The following is a 26,815-nucleotide window of genomic DNA, read 5'->3' on the forward strand; positions in this document are numbered from 1 at the left end:
TGAAAATTCCAAGACTGGCTAAATCTGCCACAGTAGCATTAGCAATATCACAGATACACCTGTGAGCTGCCAGAGTTGCTGCTATGTGGAAAGGGATCGGGGAAGAGAAGGGGGAAAGCCAGGCTTTCCCCCCACAATCCCTCCTACCTACTTCGCCCATTCTCAGCTCCAGAGTCCCATCCCATCTCCCCACCATGCCCAAAGCACATAGGACAAGAGCTTCTTCAACTTCTGCATGCAGGGAGCCAAGAAAGAGAGATAAGCCAAGCTTTCCCTGGAGCCATTGCCTTCCTCCTCAACTCCCAGGGAGAGAAACTACTGAGATGGGCTCCACTTGTAACCCTCTTGGACCAACATATGGCCCCAGCAGTCCATTCTCATAGGGCAGGAGCCTCCCCCATGACTGGGTTGGGAAGAGAGCTATCTGGGCTCTCCTCAACCGTATTCTGGACCCAGCACATGGTGCCAGCAGCCCATCCTGTCTTCTTCTGGACTAGGATACAGCTAATGTACTTAATCCTGTAGTTCAAGTAGCAGCAATCTGTGCTGCAGTCATGAAGGCTATGGGTTCAAATACTGTTGATGATGCGTGATGGGGAGCATGTGTGTTATACATAGTCGAGAAAACTGTTGCTCGTTGAGATGTGTTGGTCATGTCCATTCCATTCTAGGTGTGTGCACGCCCACGTGCATGGTAGTCGGAGATTTTTGCCTTAGCGGTATCCACAGGGCCGGCTGTGGTGCCCACACGATTGCGGCACTCAAGGGTTGGTATATCAGGCACCACCAGCCCTATGGCCTCTCAGTTCCTTCTTGCCAGCAACTCTGGGCAGATGGGGCAGGTTATGGAATGGACATAAGCAACGTATGTCAAAGAACAACAGTTATGAAAGGTAGGTAACCATTTTTTCTTCGAATGCTTGCTCATGTTGATTCCATTCTAGGTGACTCACAAGCAGCATCAATGGAGGTGGGGTCAGAGTTCACAGTCTTGCAGCTTGCAGCACTGCTCTGTCAATGCCAGTGTCGTCTTGAGCTTGCTGGATAAGCACATAATGAGACACGAATGTGTGGACAGATAACCAGGGAGCGGCCCTACAGATCTCTTGGTACCTGTGCCAGGAAGGCCGCTGACAACGCTTGTGCCAGCGCCCTCCTAACATCCAAGGTGTGTAGCGTGCGCTCCTCATCTGATGCATGAGGCTTTGGAAAGAATACGGTTAAGTATATGTCCTGGCCAGGATGAAACTGGGAAATGACCTTGGGCAGAAAGGTTAGGCGCAGTCCAGGGAGCATCTGATGTGGTCCGGCACCCTGACTACCCAGTGTAGGTCGTGCCTGTTGGGGATATAGACCAATGCCAGCCACGCTTGCAAAGGCCAGAGATGGAGCTGAGCATAGCTGACCATACCGTGTACAAGACCGCATTGGGCAGCTCCGAAGTAAGCGCCCTGATCTCGGACACCCTGCAGGCCGACGTTCCTCGAGAGAAACAGGAGACAGCAAGAAGCCAGAGGCTCAAAGGGAGGCCCCATGAGCCTCGACAGCATGAGATTCAGATCCCAGAGAGGGACGGGATCCCGGATGTGCGGGTAGAGATGCTCCAGACCTTTCAAAAACCAGGCCATCATGGCATGAGCGAAGATCAACTTGCCTTGGAACGGAGGATGGAAAGTCAAGATAGCGGTCAGGTACACCTTGATCGATGACAGGGACAAACCTTGGAGTTTGAGGTGCCGCTGATAATCCAGAATCTCCTGCAGCGGGGCCTGCTCATCCTGGATATGCCGTCCTGAGGCCCAGCACGTGAACCTTTTCCATTTAGCCAGGTAAGTTGCTCTGCTGGAGGGTTTCCTGCTACCCAGCAAGACCTGCTGAACATGGGGCGAGCATGCCCATTTGTCTGCACTTAGCCATGCAATAGTCAAGCCGTCAAGTGCAGCACCACCAGGTTCGGGTGCAAAAGGCTGCTGTGGTTCTGGGACAGCAATCCAGCCAGAGGGGCAGTTACAGCAGGGCAGCTACTGAAAGGCTCAGCAACATGTTGAACCAATGCTGGCGAGGCCATGCAGGGGCTATTAGGATAATTCTTGCTCTGTTTTGCTTGATCTTCACAAGGACCTTCTTAATCAATGGCACTGGCGGGAAGGCATATATCAGCGCCCCCCACCACAGAATGAGAAAGGCATCTGATAGGGAGCCCCTGTCCATCCCCAGGATCAAACAGAACATGTGGCATTTTCTGTTCTGCCTGGATGTGAAAAAGATTGACCTGGGGAGTCCCCCACTTCTGGAAGATTATGCTGACCACCTCTGGATGGAGCAACCACTCATGGCAAGATGAGAAAGTCCTGCTGAGGTGATCTGCTGAGACATTCCTTGTTCTGGTCAGGTGCACGGCTATCAGAAGAATGGCATGCCACACACAAAAATCCCAAAGGCGGAGAGCTTGTTGACAAAGAGCAGAAGACCTGGCACCACCCACATTGCAGCAGTATTGTCTGTCAGGATCTGCACCACCTTGCCCTTCAAGTGGGGCAAGAAAGCCTGGCAGGGCAGGCGAACCCCTCTGAGCTCTCTGACATTGAGGTGGAGGACCAGATTGTTCTGCAACCAGCGGCCCTGGGTGCTTAGCTCACCCAGGTGGGGTCTCCAGCCCAGGTCCAAAGCATCGGAGACCACGGTTAGCGACAGGGATAGGGTCGCAAAGGGAACTCCCTCCAACACTGAGCCAGGGTCCAACCACCAATCCAGGGAGGATCTGATGTGGTCCGGCACCCTAACTACCCAGTGGAGGTCGTGCTTGTTGGGGATATAGACCGACGCCAGCCACGTTTGCAAAGGCCAGAGATGGAGCCGAGCATGGCTGACCACATATGTACACGTGGCCATGTGGCCCAACAGCAGCAAGCAGGTGTGAGCCATGGTGAGAGGGTGGTTCTTTACATGGGATATAAGGTTTGACACGGCCTGAACACGTGCTTCCGAAAGGAAGGCTCTGGCTCACATGTAGTTGAGCAGTGCCCCAATGAACTCTATTCGGTGAACCGGCGTTAAGGTGGATTTTTTTCTCGTTTATTAACAGGCCCAGGTCACGGCATTTAGAACGCACCAGATCGAGGCTCTTCTGCACTTGCTCCCGAGACCTGTCCTTGATAAGCCAGTCGTCGAGATACAGGAAAACCAAGATCCCTCAATGTCTCAAGTCAGCAGCCACTCAGGGCCGATGAGAGGCCAAAGGGCAGCGCCGTAAATTGAAAATGGCATCCACCCACTGTGAAACGGAAGAAACGTCTGTGACCTTGAAATATGGAAATATGGAAATAAGTACGGCCCTCCCAAATTCACGGCCATGAAAAACGCATAACAGACCTTGAAATCTGGTCTTTTATGTGCATTTACCTTATACTGTATAGATTTCATGGGGGAGACCAGTGTTTCTCAAATTGGGGGTCCTGACCCTTCAGGGAGTTGCAGGGATTATTTTACAAGATTATTTTAGGGGGATCATTGTATTGCCACCCTTACTTATGTGCTGCCTTCAGAATTGGGCAGCTGGAGAGTGGTGGCTGTTGGCCAGGCACCCAGCTGTGAAGGCAGAGCCCCGCCAGCAGCAGTGCAGAAGTAAGGGTAGCAATACCATACCATGCCACCCTTACTTCTATGGTGCTGGGCAGCCAGAGAGTGGAGGCTGCTGACTGAGGGCCCAGCTCTGCAGGCAGCAGTACAGAAGTAAGGCATGGTAGGGTGTTGCTATCCTTACTTATGTGTTGTTGCTGGCAGGGCACTGCCTTCACAGATGGACACCTGGCCAACAGCCGCCACTCTCCAGCCGCCCAGCTCTGAAGGCAGAGCTGCCGCCAGCAGCAGCCCAGAAGTACAGATGGCATGGTATGGTATTGAGAGTGGCTGTTGGCCATGGTAGTAGCAATGTGAATTTCCTATTAATTTGTCTCCATACCCTAAAACAATAACGAGACATCCCCAAGCTTCATTCAGTGCACATACTAGGCACAAAAGGGGACGAAATTAAAGTTGTCTGGACATCTATAAATCTGGAGTGTCCTAGTTTGCAAGTGCTTGACTTTGCAAACAAAATAACATTCTTTTAATGTCAGAACTTTTAATGTAATATACCTATATACCTTGATACACTGCTTTGTAACTAGGTGACTACACTTTTCACTTATGCTTACCTGTTGAATGCTGTTTGCCAAGCCACGCCCTTCGAAGTGGTCCTGCAAGAGCCAGTGCTAAATTTTAAAGCCAGCTTGTCATTTAGAACATAAAAACTCATCCTAGTCACAGCAGCTCTAACTTCCCTGTGGGACACGGCCTGAATTACTGCATTAAGACAATCCTGCAGTCCACTGGTTGTGTGTGTTATCTTCAACGTAAGAATGTCCTCTGAGGATAGCTTTAATGTGTCTAAAAATCTGAAAAAGAAATAAAAGGCATAGAATGACAGTTAATAGCCTGCATCTTTTAAAATGATTTTAATAGCCACTGATTTCTCCATTTTTCTTGTTCTAATGAGGAAATTAATTGTGAACCTCTTAGGTATTCGTTTTGATCAATCATGTCTTTAAAAAAAAAATTAACCCTGAGCTGGCTTGTTTTTAAAGGTTGGTTTGTATTAGGAAGCTATTGGGCATAATTATGGTACTTACGTCTTCACGATACTAATGTTGGTAATCACTTCTATGAGAATACTCTTATTTTCAACAAAGTATACTAGAAAATGTGCACAGATCAGTGTGCATTTGCCTATGGAAAGTCACCATAAATATGACTGTCCTGCCATAAAGATGATGTTGTTGTTAGTGGCTCCGTGCCTTCAAAAGTCCTAAAATAGATGAAACTTCCAAAGGATAGCTCCGTCCCCATTCTAATGAAGTCCACAACTCATCATCAGTTCCTCTGCTTGTCCAGCCAATCTACTGAGTTGAGGTAGCTTTATACAATACCCCAGTTTCACCCCTCATGAAAATCACTGGCTTCTCTGCTGAATTTGCAGATAGATGTATCAAATTAATTCTATTTTTGGTAGTGATTTTCATGATGTGGACATCTGAGAGATGAACTGAAACCAAAACCCTCTCACATACAATCTACTGCTCACAAGACATTCAATAGCAATGACGTCTGGCATTATCAACATGCACAATGCCACTTCATTATGCCCCCTCTAACGAGTTTCAATATAAATGCACCTTTGGAAAAGCCTCGGTTTGGTCAGCTCTGTTCCTTCCTTTCCCCCCTCTCCTTTAGTTAAAAAAATTCTGCAATGTTCATAGATGGATAATAAGACAGAAAAGTATCTTATCCTAGACAAGTTACTTCATTGTTAAGTCATTGTTGAGATGAACAGGAACTGGAAGAACTATTTAAAATATACAACCACACCCTGTGACGTATGTGTAGATAACGCATAAGGAACTAGGTATGTATACTGAAAAGATGCAAGTTAAGACAGGTCACCGGAAGGTGATAAACAGATTCTAGGCAGGAAGGGGGTAGTAAACACTTCTCTCTCTGGCAGATCTTTGCGTATTTTATGCTTCTGGGCCAACTCAATCACCATAAAATAAATGTACATACTTGGAGACAGGCTCTGTTTGCTGTCTGGGTCAAGTGCAGGCCCAAGGATTTACAAAAACAAAGGAACCCCAACATAAGCATCTGAACAGGGGACCTCCTGCGGTAAGGGACCATATTCAGGAGCTGCATAAAAGCAGCAGAGAGGAGATGAGATTTCACCCTTCCCCAAGGAATTAAGATGATAGTGAGTTTGCTTCATGGAAAAATGGATCTCAGTCAAGCTTGGTGAAAATGCTGAGAAGAACTCTGGGTAAGAAACTTCTTTACACAGGAAGATAATGTATTAGTTAAATTTGGGTTCCAGAAAGCATGTTATGATTTTATTTTATATGTAACCATTTGTTCCCAATGTTCTTATTATCATTTGAATCTCTGTTCTTTGATAATAAACTTATTCTTGTTTTCAGTATAAATATATATCTCAGTGCAATGTGTTAAGAAGACTGGTAATCCTGAATTAAAACTAGTAAGCTAGTATGTACTAGTCCTTTGTGACTAAAGTATCAGAGTCCTCAAAGTTTTCAACAGCTCATGGGCTGGCCACTCCAGAGGGATGCTTGGAAGACTTGCGGGTTGGTGCGTGCCTATTGCTAACCTGTACAGTGAGAGCAAGGCCTGAAAAGGTAGTGTTTGTTTTGCCAAAGGCTGGCGGAGTCAAGGAACTGATCCACAGCAGGTACAGACAAGGCCGCCTCACGCTAAGGGCAGGTGGTAGCAAGATGCCTCACAGCCTTGGGTAACCCTGGGAAGCACCACAGATACGTAAGCAGATAATTCAGTCCTACTAAATAAATCAAATGCCCTTTGAGCAGAGCAAACTTGTAGAATATTTAAGCTCTGCAAAATACTCCAAAATATAGCAAATTTAAGCACTTTTAAAAATTATGTTAAATATAATTAAAGTGATATGAAGGCTAATTTCTTGTCAGACCAGTATGGTCCTTCATGTATATAAATTAACAGTTTTAAGGAAATTCCATCCCAAACAAACGAACAGTAGATGAAGAATTTAAGTCAAGTGTTTACTTCAGCAGGATATAGCACTCCCTAAAACCAAGATGAGCGGCCTCATGTTCAGAAACACTTATCTTTATGGCTTAACCCTGCTCACATTGTAATCAAAGGGAGTTTGTTTTTCAATCTATATAAATGGGAGTAGGAGCAGGCTCTAGATTTATCACAGAGCTGCAATTCAGATAAACTTGCAGCCCCTGACAGCATTTTTCACAACCAGCTGCTATGTGATCCTTTACCACTTAAAATTATAGCAATTTTGAACCATAAAGAGTTTGGATTACAATGCAATATAAAGTCAAAGGGTATTTAACCTTGAAGGAAGGCTACTTCAATTATATTATGATTCAATATAAAGATATCATGACTTACGCTTGTGCTTCTGTTTCATAGTTCACCAGTTGCAATAATTTATCAATCCCGTGATACCATGACAGATTCCAAGCCATCTTAAGCATGTCAGACACAGGCTTCGAGGTCAAGCAGTCAGAAGATAACAGCAAAACAACAGAGTTAGGACTAACTGCATGATGAGCAGTGACTCTGATTGGGAGGTGATACCTTTAGAGAAATTGTATTGAAATATTCAGTTATAACATGACATTCAATCTTTCAACAAGGTTTTTTGAAAGTCTGTGGGGGTAGAAAAAAAAGTCACATTTACTATTTAAGAACACAGAACACAAATATGTCCTTCCCTTCACAAAAGCATCCTCTAGTCTGGAAGCTACAAGTTCCCAGACTAAAGGATTCTGTGTGTGAAGAAAGATTACTCAACTATGAAGAAGCCCATTTTTTTCCTTCCAAAACACTGAATACAGAGCTTAAAAAGGATTTTCTTACCACCACCACCTATGTGTAAGAGAGAGATAAACAAGTGAAGAACTATACTTTGTTTCCATCTCCTTTGGCTAGGAAATATAGTCTGCTGTCTGGGCTGGCATATAGGAACACCATAGAATTAGGTTGCTAAAACAATTAGAAATTTAGCTTCTCATTTACTACTACTCCTGCCACTACAGAAATGCAAGTTCACTAAAAGGCATTTGTTTTATTTCCATCTATAACCTCTTTTTCAGTATGTCTGTTTCTGAACATTTTCTACCAGCATGACAGTCAACAAGACGATATCAACATGGTCAAAATATTAGACAATGCAAGACTCAAAACTGGAGCCTCTGGGTAGAAACAAAAGAATAACTGAAGGGAAAACACTTCAATCACAATCCAACTCCCCGCCCCACCACCAAAAGAGAAAACCACGAAGATGCTCAGAATGAAAACATTTAAAGCATGCAAGGACTACACATGTATTGTGAGGTTTCCTATTACTTATTGATTTCCATGTAAATGTACTCAGTTTGGAAGGTTTTTTGTTTTGTTTTGTTTTAAAACTGATAGGCCCAATATTCACCCTGACCTCTGATAGCCAAGCTGGAGTTTCTCAATCTCACACAGCTTCATCAACAACAGATCTGTAGTTCAAACTAATCCCTGAGTCACAACTCCATTAACTTCAGGGCTCACTGATACTTTCAAAACCTTAAAAAGAACAGGAGTACTTGTGGCACCTTAGAGACTAACAAATTTATTTAAGCATAAGCTTTCATGGGCTACAGCCCACTTCAGACGCATAGAATGGAACATATACATCTCCTCACTATATGTTCCATTCTATGTGTCCGATGAAGTGGGCTGTAGCCCACGAAAGCTTATGCTCAAATAAATTTGTTAGTCTCTAAGGTGCCACAAGTACTCCTGTTCTTTTTGCGGATACAGACTAACAAGGCTGCTACTCTGAAACCTTTCAAAACCTTATTAGCCTGAACTGAAAAGTTTAAATGGGGGAAAAAATTATAAGCTTTACGCTGAGCAAATCTGATATGGAAACCAGAGCAGGGCAAAAAGTATGGAATACCAAAAATGTCATTTTAGTCACTTTTTCAGATAGACTCCTTTTAAAGTGATGCAAAGGCCAACCATAGCCCAAAATCTAGGTTATGTAAACAAAGGCAACTTTGTCAACCTCATGGTGGGAGTGGGGGTTATTCAAATATAAAGTTGGTGTTTTTTTGTTGGTTTTTTTTTTTATTAAAACAAATATCCCTTTAAGTGTTAGCAATCTAAACACTAATAATATTCTGGTGCATGAGAACTTGAAATTCATTAGAAAGTGATTATTAATCAAAGTGAAACTGAGCGGTATATTTTTGTTATCCAGGCTGAGAAAACAACAAAATCTATGAATAGTTCAAGCCTCGTGCTGATTTTAGGGGGACTTTCACGTGTTTACAACTCCCTTTAGGATCTGGCCCTTATGAAAAATAGGTTAGATCTTTAAAATTCTTTTAGTTTTAATAGTGTTATATATTATTACAGTAGTAACAAAGTTAAGGATATTGCCTAACAACTGATTTGCTCTGACTGCTAACTATTATGCAAAAAAAAAACGGTTACTTACCTTTGTAACTGTTGTTCTTCGAGATGTGTTGCTCATATCCATTCCAGTTAGGTGTGTGCGCGCGCCGCGTGCACTTTCGTCGGAAGACTTTTACCCTAGCAACCCCAGTGGGTCGACTGAGCGCCCCCTGGAGTGGCGCCATAATGGCACCGCATATATACCTCAGCCGACCCACCCAACCCTCAGTTTCTTCTTGCCGGCTACTCCGACAGTGGGGAAGGAGGGTGGGTCTGGAATGGATGTGAGCAACACATCTCAAAGAACAACAGTTACAAAGGTAAGTAACCGTTTTTTCTTCTTCGAGTGATTGTTCATATCCATTCCAGTTAGGTGAATCCCAAGCCTTACCTAGGCGGTGGGGTCGGAGTGAGACGTGGCGGTATGCAGGACCGCCGAGCCAAAGGCTGCGTCACCTCTCGACTGCTGGACCAGGGCGTAGTGTGAGGCGAAAGTATGGACGGATGACCAGGTCGCCGCTCTGCATATCTCTTGTATGGGTACTTGCGCCAGAAAGGCAGCGGAGGACGCCTGGGCCCTGGTAGAGTGGGCGGTGAGATGGCCCAAGGGGACATTAGCCAAGTTATAGCAGGTGCGAATGCACTCTGTGAGCCACGAGGAGATTCGCTGCGATGAGACAGGAAGACCTCGCATCCGGTCAGCAATTGCCACAGTTGCGGGGATTTGCGGAACGGTCTTGTCCGATCAACACAGAAAGCCAACGCTCTGCGAACATCGAGGGAGTGAAGTCGTTGCTCTCTTGGAGATGTGTGAGGCTTTGGAAAGAAAACTGGCAGGAAGATATCCTGGTTAGTGTGGAAGGCGGACACTACCTTCGGGAGAAACGCCGGATGTGGATGTAGCTGTACCTTGTCCTTATGGAAAACGGTGTATGGCGGGTCCGCCATGAGCGCCTTGAGCTCAGAGACTCGTCTGGCGGATGTGATAGCCACGAGAAAAACCGTCTTCCATGAGAGGTACAGCAAGGAGCAGGTGGCCAGCGGCTCGAAGGGCGGAGACATGAGCCTGTTGAGGACCAGATTGAGGTCCCAGGTGGGAGTCGGATGACGAACCTGGGGGTAGAGACGATCAAGGCCCTTTCTGAAGCGAGTAGTCAGCGGGTGAGAGAACAGCGTATATCCCCCCTCACCGGGGTGGAAAGCGGAGATGGCCGCTAAGTGTACTTTGATGGAGGACAGCGCAAGACCTTGTTGTTTTAGCGACCAGAGATAGTCCAGGACCATCGGAAGCGGGAGTTCCGAAGGAATAGCGTCACGCGCTTGAGCCCAGCAAGCGAAGCGCTTCCACTTGGCCAGGTAGGTAGATCGAGTGGAAGGTTTTCTGCTGCTCAATAAAACGTGCTGCACGGGAGCAGAGCAGCGCAACTCCGTCTGGTCTAGCCACTGAGGAGCCACGCTGTGAGGTGGAGGGCCGGCAGGTCCGGGTGACGGAGAGTGCCGTGATCTTGTGTTATTAGATCTGGGTGAAGCGGTAGAGGAATTGGGCTGGCTACGGAGAGACGGAGCAGCGTGGTGAACCAGTGTTGCCTGGGCCACGCTGGCGCAATTAAGATGAGACGTGCCTTGTCCCGTCGGAGCTTCAGCAGGACCTTGTGTATGAGGGGAAACGGCGGAAAGGCGTAGAACAGGTGACAAGTCCATGGAAGGAGAAAGGCGTCCGACAGAGAGCCCGGTGCCAGGCCTTGAAAGGAGCAAAACTTTTGGCATTTGCGGTTCAATCAGGACACAAACAAGTCTACGTGGGGAAATCCCCACTGTCGGAAAATGGCATGAGCGATGTCTGCTCTCAGCGACCACTCGTGGCAGAGAAAGGACCTGTTCAGGCGATCCGCGATGGTGTTCTTGACGCCAGGAAGGAACGACGCTACTAGATGTATCGAGTGGGCTATGCAGAATTCCCACAGTAGCATCGCCTCGTCGCAGAGGGGGGATGAGCGGGTCCCGCCTTGCTTGTTGATATAGTACATGGCCGTTGTGTTGTCCGTAAAGACCGAGACACAACGGCCGTGGAGGCGAGTCTGGAACGCTCGGCAGGCCAGGCGTACTGCCTGGAGCTCCCTGACGTTGATGTGCATGTTTAATTCCTGCAGCGACCAAAGACCTTGAGTCTGAAGATCGCCGAGATGGACTCCCCATCCAAGGGACGAGGCGTCCGTTGTCAGAGACAGGGAAGGTTGAGGAGCCTGGAATGGGACGCCCGCACATACGTTGGACGGGGTCAGCCACCAATCCAGGGATTGAAGGACACCCGCTGGGATGGTGAGTATGGTATCCAGGGGGTCCCTGTGTGGGCGGTACCTGGAATGGAGCCACAGCTGAAGCGGGCGGAGGCGGAGCCTGGCAAACGGGGTAACGTGTGTGCAAGCCGCCATATGACCGAGGAGGCGGAGGCAAGCACGGGCCGAGGTCATGCGAGAGGCCTGAAGGTCGCGGATTAGCTGCGTAAGGGCCTGGAACCGGACCTGCGGAAGGAAGGCTCTGGCTAGAGAGGAGTCCAGGGTCGCGCCAATAAAATCCAACCTCTGAGTTGGAACTAAGGTGGACTTCTCTATGTTGAGAAGTAGGCCTAGGCGCGTGAGTAAGTCCTTGATCTCTGTGACATGTTGCTGGACCGTGGCCTGCGAGTCCCCCCTGATGAGCCAGTCGTCCAGGTAGGGAAAAACGGAGATGCCGCGTCGACGGAGGTGGGCGGCGACAACGGCCATGCACTTTGTGAACACCCTTGGGGCCGTGGAGAGGCCGAAGGGGAGTACCGCAAACTGGAAGTGTAGGTGAGCGATTGTGAAACGGAGGAAGCGTCTGTGCGGTGGGAAGATGGCGATATGAAAATAAGCGTCCTTCATATCGAGGGCGGCATACCAGTCTCCTGGATCCAAAGTAGGGATAATGACCCCGAGGGATACCATGCGGAACTTCAACTTCAGCATGTATGCGTTGAGTCCTCGCAGGTCGAGAATGGGTCGAAGGCCTCCTTTGGACTTGGGGATCAAAAAATAACGGGAATAAAACCCCTTGCCCCGTTTCGCGTCCGGAATCTTCTCGACCGCTCCGATGGCTAGGAGCGAGTGCACCTCTTGTGAGAGGAGTTGCTCGTGAGAGGGGTCCCTGAAGAGGGACCGGGAAGGAGGGTGGGAAGGTGGAGGTGAAACGAATTGGAGTTGGTAACCACGTTCCACCGTGCACAGGACCCAGGCATCGGTGGTCAGCCGGGCCCACGCCGGGAGGAAATAGGAAAGGCGGTTGGAAAAAAGCAGGGAGGAATTGGGAGGAAGAACTGGTATGTCGTCCCCGGGCGCATCTTCAAAAAGATGGTTTAGGCCCCAGTGGTTTAGAGGGGGCTCGCCCTTGGGACGGTTGGTTGCCAGGCCGTCGCCCACGGCCGCCACGACCCCGCCACCGACCAGAGTCTTGCCTGTAGCGAGGCATATAGTAAGGGCGGTTAAATTGGGGACGGAACGGACGCCTCTGGGTAGCCGGGGTATGCATCCCCAAAGTGCGGATGATAACCCTGTTGTCCTTTAGATTTTGAAGCTTGGAGTCTGTCTTTTCTGAAAAGAGCTCCTTCGAATCAAAAGGAAAGTCCTGAATGGTATATTGAACCTCAGGAGGAAGCGTCGAACTCTGAAGCCAAGAGATCCGGCGCATGGTAACGCCCGAGGCTACAGTACGTGCCGCCGAGTCAGCCGCATCTAAGGAGGCCTGCAAGGAGGTGCGTGCTACCTTTTTGCCTTCTTCTACAAAGGCCGCAAACTCCTGTCGGGAATCCTGAGGCAGGAGCTCTTTATATTTTTCTACCTCAGCCCAAGTGTCATGGCCGTAGCAGCTGAGCAAGGCCTGCTGGTTAGCCACACGGATCTGTAGGGCACTGGCAGAGTAGACCTTGCGACCAAGCAAGTCCATGCGCTTGGCCTCCTTTGACTTAAGAGCCGGGCCCTGCTGGCCGTTGCGCTCTTTGTCGTTGACTGACTGCACTACTAAGGACGAGGGGGCAGGGTGCACATACAAATGTTCGTATCCCCTGGAAGGGACCATGTATCTGCGTTCCACCCCTCGGGCTGTGGGCGCAATAGACGACGGAGTCTGCCACAAGGTATCAGCGTTCGCCTGGATAGTCCTTATGAAGGGAAGAGCTATGCGGGTTGGAGCATCCGCGGACAAAATGGTCACTATTGGATGACTGACTTCCGATACCTCCTCAGCCTGGAGATCCATTCGCAGTGCCACCCTGCGAAGGAGCTCTTGGTGCGCCCTTAAGTCAACTGGCGGGGGACCCGCTGATGACGAGCCTGCCACCGCCTCATCTGGGGGAGAGGAGGAGGAAGAAGTGCCGGGCAGAATGGCGTCTTGGTCAGCATCCGGCCCCTGTAAAGGTTCCTGCCCCAGAGGTTCCTGGGCAGGCTGAGCCCCTTCGTCTGCACCGGATGGTACCTCAGTGTCAACTGGGGGGCGGCTTACGGTAGCCTCTGGGACGCGTGGCTCATGCGATACGGTGCGCATAGGAGGCACAGGAGGGCCTTGGCTTTGGTGGTAGGCCCAAGGAGTCCAATAACCCCACTGATTTGGGTCCTGGTCTGCAGGATGGGATTGCCGGAAAACTCCTGAAGGGACCTGAGAGTCGTAGTCATCGACATAGTAGCTGTCGGCGTGTGAGGAGGCCAAAGCGTGTCGAGAGGGCCAAGGAGGAGCAGATAAGCCTTGCGCCGAAGTGCCCACAGATCTCATTTCCCGCCTTTGTGGTGAACGGTGCCGGGAGGCATCTCGGTACCAAGAGCAGGAGCGAGAATGGGACCTGCGACTGGTGCGGTGCCGGGAGGTTGAGCGGGATCTCCACGATCGGTGCCAGGAGCGACTCCGGGAGTAGCGGCGGCCATATCGGTACCGAGAGCTTGATCAGTGCCGGGAGTGACGGGTCGGAGATCGAGAGAACGACCGGTGCCGCGAGTCCGACCGGTGCCGCGTGGTTGAGCGGTGCCGGGACTGCAAGCGGCGGTGCGATCGACGGCCAGATTGGGATCGGCGCCGAGAGCGGGAACGGGATCGGCGTCGAGAACGGGAACGGGTTCGGTGCCGGTCAGAGTCGGTGCCAGCCGGTGGCCTAAACATGGACGGCTTGCCCATGTAGCGGGGCGCCCGCACCGGCGGCGCCGGGGGCACAACCGGTTCTGTCAACGCAATGAGGTCCCGTGCCGCCTCGAAGGTCTCAGGAGTCGATGGCAGTGGCATCTCAACCGCGGCCGGAGCCGGGGAGGTTATAGGTGCCGGGCTCGACGGCCTCTCAGGGGCCGGAGTCGCCGGTGCCGGCAGAAGCGTCTGCGGCAGAGGAACCGGTGCCGCGGCAGGTTTTGGTGCCGGGCGGTCTGGACAGGGCGCACTCTGGGGCTTCGGAGCCGGCGGTGCCGTGGAGGCAGCGGCCTTTCCTTTCTTCGCCCTCGGCGAGAGAGAGCGTCTTTGGGCCGGTTTCGGTGCCGATGGCGTTTTCGGTGGCACCGCAGAGTGGCCCGGCACCGTGGCGGTGCTGCGAGAGTCCTTCGGGGCAGCGGGCGGTACCGCGGCCGGAGGGGTTAAGGCTGCCTCCATTAGGAGCTGTTTCAGCCTAATGTCTCTTTCCCTCTTAGTGCGAGGCTTGAAAGCCTTGTAAATTGGGCACTTAGTTGATAAGTGCGACTCTCCTAAGCACTTTAAACAGGAGCTATGAGGATCTCCTGTAGGCATAGGCCTGCGGCAGGCCGAGCACAGCTTGAAACCCGGGGAGCCGGGCATACGCTCCGGTCCCGGGTGCGGGTGGGGCTAACCCCCGAACCCGCTAACTATCTACACTAAACTGATTTTAACTATCAAAACAAGAAAACCTAAGCTAAAATAAGAACTATGTACAATTTTTTACAGAGAAAACTATGAGGAAGCTAGGAAAGCGGAGGTCAGACAAGCTGCACTCCGCTGTTCCAACGACCGACACGGGCGGTAAGAAGGAACTGAGGGTCGGGTGGGTCGGCTGAGGTATATATGCGGTGCCATTATGGCGCCACTCCAGGGGGCACTCAGCCGACCCACTGGGGTTGCTAGGGTAAAAGTCTTCCGACGAAAGTGCACGTGGTGCGCACACACCTAACTGGAATGGATATGAGCAATCACTCGAAGAAGAACTTAATCACTTCACTGTAACCCTCACTAGTTTGCTTTTCTCCATCTATTGCCTCTCATCATATGCTTAGATCGGGGTGGACCAACCTGTAGCTCCGGAGCCACATGCGGCTCTTCAGAAGTTAATATGCAGCTCCTTGTATAGCCACCGGCTCTGGGGCTGGAGCTACAGGTGCCAACTTTTCCAGTGACACAGGGGTGCTCAATGCTCAACTCCTGGCTCTGCCACAGGCCCTGCCCTCACTCCACCGCTTCCCATCCCCTCCCCTGAGCCTGCTGTGCCCTCGCTCCTCCCTACACCCCCAGCCTCCTGCATGCCACGAAACAGCTGATCGGGAGGTGTGGGGAGGGATGGGGAGGCGCTGATCGGCGGGGCTGCTGACGTATTACTATGGCTCTTTGGTAATGTACATTGGTAAATTCTGGCTCCTTCTCCAGCTCCGGTTGGCCACCCCCGGCTTAGACTGTAAGCTCCTTGATGCACAGATGTTTCTTTCACATGCATCCATTAAATGCATAGTGCCTACCACAATGGGCCACTAGTACTTCTGCAGCCAACAGTATTTTGCAGTATTTGCAGCTGACAACTTTACAGGAAACGTAAAACACAGAGCTGAGCAGAACGTTAACATAACTCAGAATTCCAAGTGTTTAGCATCTGAGGATCCAATCCTGCTTGCAATTATGTCCATGCTTATCTTTGCGCTTGTAAATAATCCCACTGATTATCCCATGTAGGTTAAACTCCTGCATAAGAGTTTACAGGATCAGAGTTTTTGTTTGCTGTCATCTGCAGGTCACAATGGCAAACAATATTCCTTCAGCTTGAGTAGAGCTGAAGTTATAAAAAAATAAATCAGAAATTTCAGATCAATTCAGTGAAACAAATAGAATTTTCATGTCTACTAAGTAAAATCTCATTGATATAAAAGCTTCATATTGATTTACCTATAAAATAAGCACTTGGGCAAAAACACACAGTACCATTGCTCTTTATAACACAATTTTCAGAAGCCACATAGATGACTAGGAATAGGGTGACCGGATACCAAGTGTGAAAAACTGGGTCAGGAGGTGGGGAGTAATAAGTGCCTATATAAGCAAAGCCCCAAATATCAGGACTGTCCCTATAAAATCAGGACACCTGGTCACCCTAACTATGAAACTTACTGCAAATTAACAAGTAAATGGAAAAAAACAGAATAGTAAGGCTAATGCATCACAAAATATATTTTAATTTACTTTGAGAATTTTCTTTCGAAAGACCCAGTTACCACCATTCTTTTGTGTGAATTTCAAAATGTACAGATTAGTGAGTTTCTATTGTATCTATATTTTTTTATCCCAGGAACGTATTCGTCCCCAACAGTTGGCAGCATATAGACAAAAATGAAGTTAATTGTAAAGAGGCTTACCGTCTGACAATAGCTACAGGCAAGCTGAAAGCAGGTAGGTTAGAACAATTACTGGATACAGCATCGGACCTGCAAAAAGAAAGATTCATTACACAGTAGTACAAGACTGAAATTAATCTTTAGCTGCTATTTCCTGACTTAAACCCTACTTTTTCTACTAAGGCTCCATGACTTCATAATTCTGATAGCTATCTTTTTATTTCCTTATTCCTTTCTGGCTCTTCACAGGATATTTCTGAACAAACAGTATATTCATATAATATTATTTTGTTAATACTGACTTGTTTGTAGACTATGCAAACAAATAATAAGGGCTTTTGCAATAATATTATAATTTAAGACATACATATTTTGATATTTACATCTACAATATCTGTTGTACGTGTCTACTGTATGGTAACATTACAGCAGTATATTAAAGTGATATGGTCAGTTCAAATTAATTCTGTATTTCCTCACATAAAAGTAACAACTCTTTCCAATAAGTTTCAAGCATATGAACTGCAAGAAGACAATACTAACTTTCTTTCCAAAGTTTTGAGTGATGAAGCACATACAACTGTTTATTTTGGAAAGACAAACATATTTTTAAATGGAATCCCAGTATTCTTTTTTCAAATTTTAAGAGACCAGAAAGATGAAGTAGACCCAGAGCTTACTGTTTAAATAATTGAGGAATGCATTTACAGAAAAGGTATGCAAATAAACACTAAGGGCTTTTACAATAATATTATAATTTAAGACCAACAGAATTATTATGAAATATTTATATTGCTGTAGAATCCAGAAGCCTCAGCCAGGTTCTGGCCCTATTGTGTTAAGAACTGTACAAACATGACTAAGTATATATCAAATTGTAAGAAATGAAATACATTTCATTAATGCATTAGAAATAAATGTACAAAGAAAATCTGTTGAGGTTAAACGAAAATTTCTTATGCCTCTATCTTGCAAATCACTCTACAGGAGTTATTCAATGTAAGTGCAAGGATCCAACAGCTGGATCAGGACCTTTGGATGAGGCCTTTAAAACCTAAGTCCACTGACATCAAAAGAGAAACACCCCTTCATATCAACAGGCTTTAGATCAGGCTCTATATTAATTGTAGGATAAATATTTTGTGCAAACTCAAAAACATAACAGGAAAATTATAGATTTGGAAATGTAGAAATTTTGAATAAGAGTTGCTGATGCACTTACTGCCATCAGAAAATCCCAGATATTGATACAAAAGGATAATGTAGAGAGGTATAATCAAATTACTATAGTTTAGCTTACCAGATTTCTTTTCTTGCTACTTCATCAAACGACAGAAGGCAAAGCAATGCTGCACTTTCAGTCAGAACAGCACAGTCATCTCGGAAAATCAAGGAAACTGAACAAAACAAGATAAATTTAAAACATTCTTCAATAAAACATTGGTAGTCAACAATACATACAAGTATCAGAGGGGTAGCCGTGTTAGTCTGGATCTGTAAAAAGCGACAAAGAGTCCTGTGGCACCTTATAGACTAACAGAAGTATTGGAGCATAAGCTTTCATGGGTGAATACCCACTTCGTCAGACGCATGTCATATATACATACAAGAGCCCTTTTAACTTAACAGGAGTGCTAACTTCAACAGGAACAGATTCACGGCTTGAATCAGTAAGCCATTTGTTCTTAAAATGTTATGCTATCTGAAGCAGCCACAGATTGATCCTGTGTCAGTAGAGAGTTTGGTGTTTGTTTTTTGGGGGGAGGGAGGAGAGTTTGTAAATATGTAATCACACTTCAGACATTTTCTTTCCATTTACAGTACATCAAAGACACTTCAAAGCCTTTTAAAGTCACCTCTCAATAACGTTAGCAGGATAGAAGGCTGCTGTGCTAATGACAGGCGTGTAACTGGATCAGCATATACAAGTTTTCGTAGAAGTGTAAGGCATGGCAACACAATACATTCCATGATCTGCAGGGGAGAAAAAAAATATGGTAATGTAGATGCCTCCCTATATGCAGTACTATATAGTCAAGTACATGAGAAAATTCTTAATTTACAACTAGTAGACATTTCTAATATTTATCCTCTCAAAAGACCAAAAGCACCAAGACCTAGAAAACTCAGACTGAATCTGGAAATGAGTGCATCCTAACTGGCTGTAACAAGTTCAGTGGGAAATTTTTAATTACGCCCAGGTGTAAATAGATATTTTTTGGACTTCTAACCTCACACCCCTTTTCGAATGTTCACTTCAAAGACCAAAATTAAAGTCCTGTCTATATTTGAAAGATTTCCAAATAGCTCTGATTAAATAAAGTATAAATAATATTTTATACTTTATGGCATTTTTCATCTGCAGATCTCAAAATTTAGTCACTGCTGTGCTGCACTCTGTTATCCCAAATTTACAGACAGGAAAACTGAAGAAGAGATAGGTGAGGTAACTTGCCCAAGATTAGAGTGTCAGGGGACTAGCCAGAAACAGAACCAAGGCCTCATTCAGAATGTAAAGAGCAGAATAAATATGGACAATTTGGCCAGTTGTGAAAAAGGCTAACGTTCTAGGGTGCATCAAGAAGAGCGTTGTTTGTAAGACATAGGAGTTAATTGTTTCACTCTACTCGGCACTAGTGAGTCCTCAGATAGAGTACTGTGTCCAGTTCTGGGTGTCACACTTCAGAAAAGATGTGGATAAACTGAAGAGAGTCCAGAGAGCAACAAAAAAATATAGCAAGTACAGTAACTCCTCACTTAACATTTTCCCGGTTAACATTGTTTTGTTATTAGGTCGCTGACTTATTAGAGAACAAACTCCTTTCAAGTCCTGCAATATTCCATTGTAAGGTCCTCCCCCCCCCCCGCTCCCCGGCAGGAGCGCCTGGCGGGCAGAGCAGGACAAGCCCCCGCAGCCCAAACCCGCTACACCCCTGCCTCTACCAAGCTTCACAATCATCATTGGTGAGTTCAGTATTAAATTGTTTGTTTAAAATTATTTAAAACTTATACTATATATGTATCTAATGTCTTTTGTCTGTTGAATTTTTTTTTCCTGGAACCTAATTCCCCCCCCATACCCCATTTACATTAATTCTTATGGGGAAATTGGATTTGCTTAACATTGTTTCGCTTAAAGTTGTATTTTTCAAGAACATAACTAGGATGTTAAGTGAGGAGTTACTGTATTAGAAAACTTGACCTTTGAGAAAAGGTTAAAAAAACTGGACATGTTCAGTCTTGAGAAAAGATGACTGAAGGGGAACCTGATAACAGTCTTAAGATATGTTAAGGGCTATTATAAAGAGGACCAAGATTAACTGTTCTTCATGTCCTCTTCATGTCCTCCATGTAGGATAAGAAGCAATGGGCTAATGTGTAGCAAGGGAGATTTAGTTTAAGTATTAGGAAAAACTAACTAGAAGGGTAACTAAATTGAAGAACAGGATTCCAAGGTAGCTTGTGGACTCCACTGCTGAAGGTTTTTAAGAACAGATTGGGCAAAAATTTGTCAGGAATGGTCTAGGCTTACTTGGTCCTGCCTCACCAAAGAGGACTGGACTTGATGACCTCTTGTAGTCTCTCCCAGACCATTTCTATGTTTCTGTGTTAATGGGGACAGCGGATTCTTCCATCGCAATTTAGATAATTATACTAACTACATATATGGATTAAGTTAATAGAGAACCTACCATGAGCAAAAGCCAAGTGAATAAAGCAAAGATACAGGAAGATTACATACTTGTGTTCTTCGATGGTCATGTTATTAGTGGAATTAATGTACTGAAAGACTGTGCTTAAAAAAAGTGGTAGATACCAAGTTCTACTGCTTTTACCACAACAACATTTATAAAAAAACCTCATGGTACTATTTTTACCTTGCCATCTCGGTGTACACATTCAGTAAAGTAAACAAATAACTTATCTATCAGACCCAATTTTTTCACAACATCATGCATTTTGGTATCTGTAAGAGAAAAACGTATTAGCAAAAGCCATTAGTTCCACATCAATTTTATATTTAACTTCCTGTGTGGGAGCACACACCATTTTAATGCTCTTGAGATGTACTAATTTTACATCACTGAATGCCAAAGCCCTCTATCCACCGAACAGGTACAGCACAGGCAATAGCAATGCAAGCCTCCTCAAAGCCTTGTCAACATGTCTTACACCTATTCTCAAGGGGTCACAAGGAAGTTTGGTTTACACAACCATTCAATACTTGTCCTCAAGAATGAGGCTGCCGATAACTATGCCAGTCACAACGGTAGTTGTGGAGATACAGATGCCTGCCTACTAAGTGTGAGAGAGACCACGAACTCATTTTCTCTCAATACATAGTAGACATCAGAGAATGATTTTTACCATTATTCCTCAAGTGAAATCCTGTATCTCATTGCCAATCTCTTCCATATACTAGCCCCTGGAATTATTTTATTAAATACTCTGAATACAAGACCATTTGGATAAGAGAAGCCTCTACTATTCCAGTGACTGCTCATGTTTTCAAGTGTAACAATCAAATCAAGTTAAAGACTGACCTCACCCACTTGAAGAAAATACTGCAGTCTACAAATTAGACTGTCACTTTTTAGATTATGAAGTCTCAGCCAAGAATGACACTGAAAAAAAAAAACCTACTCTTTGCTAAGGAGAATGGTCTCTTCCACACAAGCAGAAATAACTAGCATGGAAATGCAGGAATTTTGCAGTATCATTATCTCTAATAAACAAGAATAAATTAGGTGATAAAGTTCAAGGGAAAAAAAAAAGGAAGGAAAAGACATGTTGATTGGGACAATCTAAAAAGCCCTATTTTAAAGACCAATCACTAGGTTTACCTTAACTTTGCAGAATTATACTTGCCCTCTCACCAGGCTGAGCCATTCTTTTTTTCCCCCAGATGAGAGAATAAAATCTACATCCCTCATTCTCAAGCATAACAAGAGCAGGCAAGTAAATTTTGAACCTGGGCTATGAAATTTTCATGACAGTTTTGCAATATTGGTCTGGTAATATAAGGGTAAGTTATGTATTTAAAATTTGAAAATAGCATTCCAAGCAGAAAACCAGCTCACCAGCACATGAATCAATATTTCCAGAACACTTTACCTTGCATAATTATAGCTAGCTGCTCTGCTGCAGACTTTCTCAAAACTAGATCAATGGTGTCAGAAGTAAGAATACCATATAGTTTTTCCACTGTCTCTTCCTATTAAAACAAAACTATGTTTAGAAATACATATAATATATGTCTCTTAGTTAAACAGGAAAACTAGCCCTCTTATTCCCTCGAAGTGTAGGAAATATTAAAAAAATATATAAATAAATGTGACTAGGATCCATTCTAAAAATCCTTACAAGCAGCATATATATATTCACTCAGAATTGACCATGGTATGATTTACTGAGCTTCTAAAGCATTTCTTGGGGAACAAAAAATTAACAATTTCCAGAATGTAGCAATTGGAAAGAACATATCATGCCCATTGGTTTTTAAAGTATGCAAATGCAGAAATTTCAAAAAAGTCTTTATATTCAGACTCATTTTTCGTGTGTAATTAACAAGTGCAGTAATGTACATTATTATTATGTGCATATATTCATGATTATGTGACGTAGTTACCTAAAATAGCAGGGAACTAGGGTCAATAGTCCTACATCCTATGTTCAACTAACTGCAAATGCTTGACATTTCATTGCAGTATAGTTGTAGCTAAATCCAAAAAAGACTACCTGTAAAATGGCTTGTGTTTAGGTCAGCTGTTAATTAAGTTAAACATATACAGATTGATTTTTAAAAAAAAAGTAAGATCTAAAATCTATGGCAAACCGAGGGGCTAGATTATTTTTATGCTGGAAAAAGAATGTCATCTTTCAGAACTCGTTTAACATTTTGATTTATTTTACTGGTTGCTGTTTGTTTCCATCTGTTTCCTGCAGACCATGAACTTCTAATCTAGAGTCTTGGATTTTGTCTTATATTATAGATGAAGGATTTGCTTGTATGGTATGGAACTGTCTTGCACTTATCGTATCCTGGATTATAAGCATCTGTTATTTGAGGTTGAGGCTGCACAACATAAGCAGCTGGGATAATAAGCTGTTTTCAACAAGTTTCAACATACAGTAACGTGACCAAAAAGGTATACATTTACCTGTTGGCCTCCCAGAAAGTGTGTGATATTCACTTATCTATATCTTCTGCGGCAGATATTGCCCCTACCTAAGGGCCTGCTGTTTTTCCTCCTTCCCTTAACCTGTTTACTTGTCTCTTTATCCTTCCATTATTAGCTCTACCAAGCAGAGACTCCTTGAGTGTCTCAAAAGAAGCCAGCACATAGTGGGCGCTATTGTATATGATAATCATGCATTCTTCTATGCCAAAGTTACTTTCTACAGGAATTCCTTCCATGATTGTGAGACTGACTATGAGAACATGGGTCTGTGGAATTTTGTTCAACCTGAAGCAAAAAAAACACAGCTAAAGACAAGATAACAGTATGAAGAGACCTCTGATATTTGCTTTCATGTCAGCCTGTATTATTAAAAATTATAGTAGGAACTACCTACCACTATTACCAAAGGTTACGTAGTTGTTTCTCTGCTAATCCCATTTCAATTGTTCATATCTGCATCATAAAATTTTCATCTTTTGGGCTGAGATTTTCTAGACAGACTACCCAATATGAATATTTTTTGGAAACTGAGCAAAAAAGATTTCAGCTGTTTGAGTGAAAAGAAAGATTTTTTTAAAGGTACACTTTTCCCATTACTAGAAAAGCCTTGTGATCTTTTGTTTCCCAGCAGCACAAGTGGGAGAGGCAGAAACTTGACATTTGGCCTGGAAATATTTCACACTGAAAAGTGCCTTTGAGTGTTCTAGTAAAAGATAGTTTTGATTTTACAGAACTATGACCATTTGAAAAAATGTTCTACTCATGCACAATAGAATTTGAACAAATGTGATAAGCTATTACAGTGTGCAGCTAAGTACATCCAGTTTGCATTTGTGCAGCTAACTTATCTGCACAGGGTAAAATCTAGTGAAGCTGAGTAGTAAGTGAATCCATGTCTCATTCACCGTTGCACCTTGTGTCGGGGTGGTCTAGATCCAGAGGCTCTCTGCTGGAGGTCTCACGGCCCTGTCTCACCGTGCCCCACAAAGGAGCAGAGAAGTACTCCAGGCAGTCTAGAGTGGCTGAGGGGAAGCAGCCAATCAGAGGGGCTGCTGGAGGGCCGAGCAAAGGCCACAAGGGCCATATGAAAAGCAGCAGAGACAGAGCAGTCAGTTGCTGCCTGGAGCTGGAAGACAGAGGACTGGGTTCCTGGCTGGCTGGAAGAGCAACAGGACTACGGACAGCTCAGCGCGGGCAGGGCTGAGACCAGGGAGGACTGCCGAAGAACGGAGAAGCTAAGAAGGAGGTCCTGGCTGGCTGCAGGGACCAAGCAAGGACTGAGCCCAAAACCTAGCCAGATCAAGCAGGGGTACCACGAGGAACCTATTGGTCTAGTTAAGGTCTGAGCCTAGGGAGGGCTGCTGAAAAGAACACCTCAATGGAGGGTATTGCGATGGGCCCTGCTGGACTGTTACAGAGGCCAGTGTCTCCAGGGGAGAAGCAAAAGGTGGATGCCATCCCATTCCAAGGACTAAGAAATGGAAGGCTCACACCGGACCAGAAGGGGGCACTTGCGAGAGGCGACCCCATTACATATCTTATAACATAAAAGCTACTCTTAAAGTTTGTAGGGTAGAGGTTCTCTGGCAGACTTATTTAATAAGGTGCAAGACAATTCAAGGGAAAAGATTACTGCAACCTGCAGAAGGTGAAATAATTGACATGCAGCAGCCTTCCCACATGACGTTAATAAGCAGTTCAAGAAGGACAGAATTACAAAAATATGTTAAAAGGACATTTTGGTCACCTTAAAAATTGACTCTTTTGTATCATCCAACTTCAGCTCAATAGGTCTTTCCACAATAAACAAGTTAGGAACACTGGAGAAAACACTACCATGCAAAAGAGGACGCTTCAGGCTGGCCCCTTCTTCATTCATGAGATGGAATGTTAGATGTTTCAGTGCCACAGAACGGACTCTAAGGAAACAAAGTACTAAGGATCAAGATGCTTTTCAGTGGGGCATTTTAGCTCTTCAGATCTACATACAGAGTTAGAAAATGTCAGAAAAACACACTGATAATGCTTAAGACTTACTTCTATTTATCATTTATCCACAACATTTCAAATCAGCCCTCACTGTAAATCAATTAAATCAGTCTTAACAGTTTAGATTAGACTTGCTAATATCACACATCAATCACATGCTGAAATTATTACAGGACATTACTACTCACAACTGCTTTTTTGAGAAGAGAAGTCGTAGAGCAGCCCTTAATCTAGTAGTTCTAGGGAGAATCCCTTCTCCTTTGTCAGAAGCTGTTTCGCTTAGACTGAGGATGCAGTTACCCAGTGTCTCTTCTGTGTCTGCATAACCCTAAAAATAATTAGACAAACTGGTGAATAGGTTTTTAAATAAGAAACAAGCATATCTACTTTTGACAAAAAACAAAATCGTATGAATGGAAACTATGTTTTCTAGGTAAGATTATACTGAGTTGTACTAAGTACTTCATATGAAACAGTCTTGGAAGTGCACATAAAGCAAGCAGCTCATAAGTCTATGCTCTTTCCCTCTAAGTACATCTGGGGAAGGAATTGCCTCTCACACTTTCTAATTCAAGTTTAGACAATGATTACCTTTCCAGAACACACTAAAGTTGAATTCTTACAACCCAGTAATTTAAAAAATAGGACGCCTCCTATTTTAAGACAATAGAAGATGGACTATTTAGGCAACTATCGCTTTGTTTCATGAAGTTAATCATTTTAATTCTGCAAAATAAAATGCTTCCACAAAAACCAGGTGTGACTAAGAGTTTCTCAATGCCCACTAGCAGAAGGCCAACCATATTGTAACTCAGATCAGGCCTGACATATTCACTATCCCCTCCACAAACACTGTTGTCATAGTGTGTATCTAAAAGATATGCCATAAAGTATCATACATAAACTGGTGACAAGCTGGTCCCAAATATCAACGCTTGATGTATGTACAGTTTGTGTACAAAGATGTGTGTGCGTGCGCACGCTGGAAAATATGTTCTTAAAATGTGTTTTGGAGGCAGTGCATAAATCCAATCTGCCTTAGACAAAGATATGTGGATTCACTTGTCTGACTGGCTTGATTACAGGCAGAGGACAAGGAAAGAATATTTACATATAAGGTAAACAAAGCAATCAGGCTAACAAGCGGCAGCTTAGCAAGCACCTCAGAAATCCTTCGTGACTCTTGAGGTTGAGACAATGGACTTTGGGTACTATAAGAGCAAAAAGACATTTTAGTTATCCATCACTTAGGGGACATAGGGTACAGTACCCTCTGAGCCTGCGAACATTGGATCCTCTAGCCTGGATGGCTACAGCAGTGGTTTTTAAACTTTTTTTTTTTTTATTTGCAGACCCCTAAAAATTTAATAGCTTGGAAAAAATTGTTTTAAAATAATTCTAGACATTTTGGGGGATAGAATATATTCAAAGCACTCACAAAAGTGTTCATTTCCATGAAAAAACAACCTACCATTAGTTATTTAACAAAAATCACTGAACCGTACGTTTACATAGCAAATCACAAACAGGACATTATTTGCACTGAAGAGATTGTAATCTGAGGCCCCAGTGCTTGGATTAGGCTCCATGAAAGTGTCTATTCTTACACAGCTCACTGAAAGGATCAATGCCTAAACCAGAAAAAATATGGAATCACTGTTCAGGAAAAGGGAGATGTAGGAAGAAAAGTAGGCCCAGAAGTAAGAAATTTAAAGGAAAATGGGGGAAGACAGGTGACCGTGTGTGCTTAAAGGTTAGGCAAAAGGAAGGAATCAGAAAGAGTCAGACATAACATGAAGTACAAGCTTGTAGGAGTAGAAGCACATAGTAGAAGGGAGATTTTAGCACCAGACACAGATATGAAGGATGGGATAGAGCAAGTAGGATACGGGAGAAAAGAGAAGGGCAAGAGTTCTTGTTGGATTGAACAGGGAGTAAAGATAAGCGGACACCTTTTGCTCTAAGAGCATGTCCACATTGCAGCAGGGATACAACTTATAGCTGGTGTAGACATAC

The 26,815-nt window shown here is 44.9% G+C and overlaps 1 protein-coding gene across 5 annotated transcripts in view; it reads right to left on the reverse strand.

The window, feature by feature from the left end:
• RTTN (rotatin) overlaps positions 1-26,815 on the reverse strand; it is a 175,401-nt gene that overhangs the window by 100,251 nt on the left and 48,335 nt on the right. For all 5 annotated transcript variants that reach the window (XM_045006473.1, XM_045006474.1, XM_045006472.1 and 2 more), the window contains 9 exons: positions 24,988-25,127; positions 24,558-24,729; positions 21,744-21,843; positions 20,507-20,595; positions 18,485-18,602; positions 17,929-18,025; positions 16,650-16,718; positions 6,988-7,176; positions 4,197-4,436 (listed from right to left, as the gene is read on the reverse strand). In XM_045006473.1, coding sequence (XP_044862408.1) covers positions 4,197-4,436; positions 6,988-7,176; positions 16,650-16,718; positions 17,929-18,025; positions 18,485-18,602; positions 20,507-20,595; positions 21,744-21,843; positions 24,558-24,729; positions 24,988-25,127 — 1,214 coding nt within the window. The remainder of the gene's footprint in view (positions 1-4,196; positions 4,437-6,987; positions 7,177-16,649; positions 16,719-17,928; positions 18,026-18,484; positions 18,603-20,506; positions 20,596-21,743; positions 21,844-24,557; positions 24,730-24,987; positions 25,128-26,815) is intronic.

Source organism: Mauremys mutica, chromosome 2 (assembly GCF_020497125.1).
Source record: "Mauremys mutica isolate MM-2020 ecotype Southern chromosome 2, ASM2049712v1, whole genome shotgun sequence".
In the NCBI taxonomy this organism is placed as follows: domain Eukaryota; kingdom Metazoa; phylum Chordata; order Testudines; family Geoemydidae; genus Mauremys; species Mauremys mutica.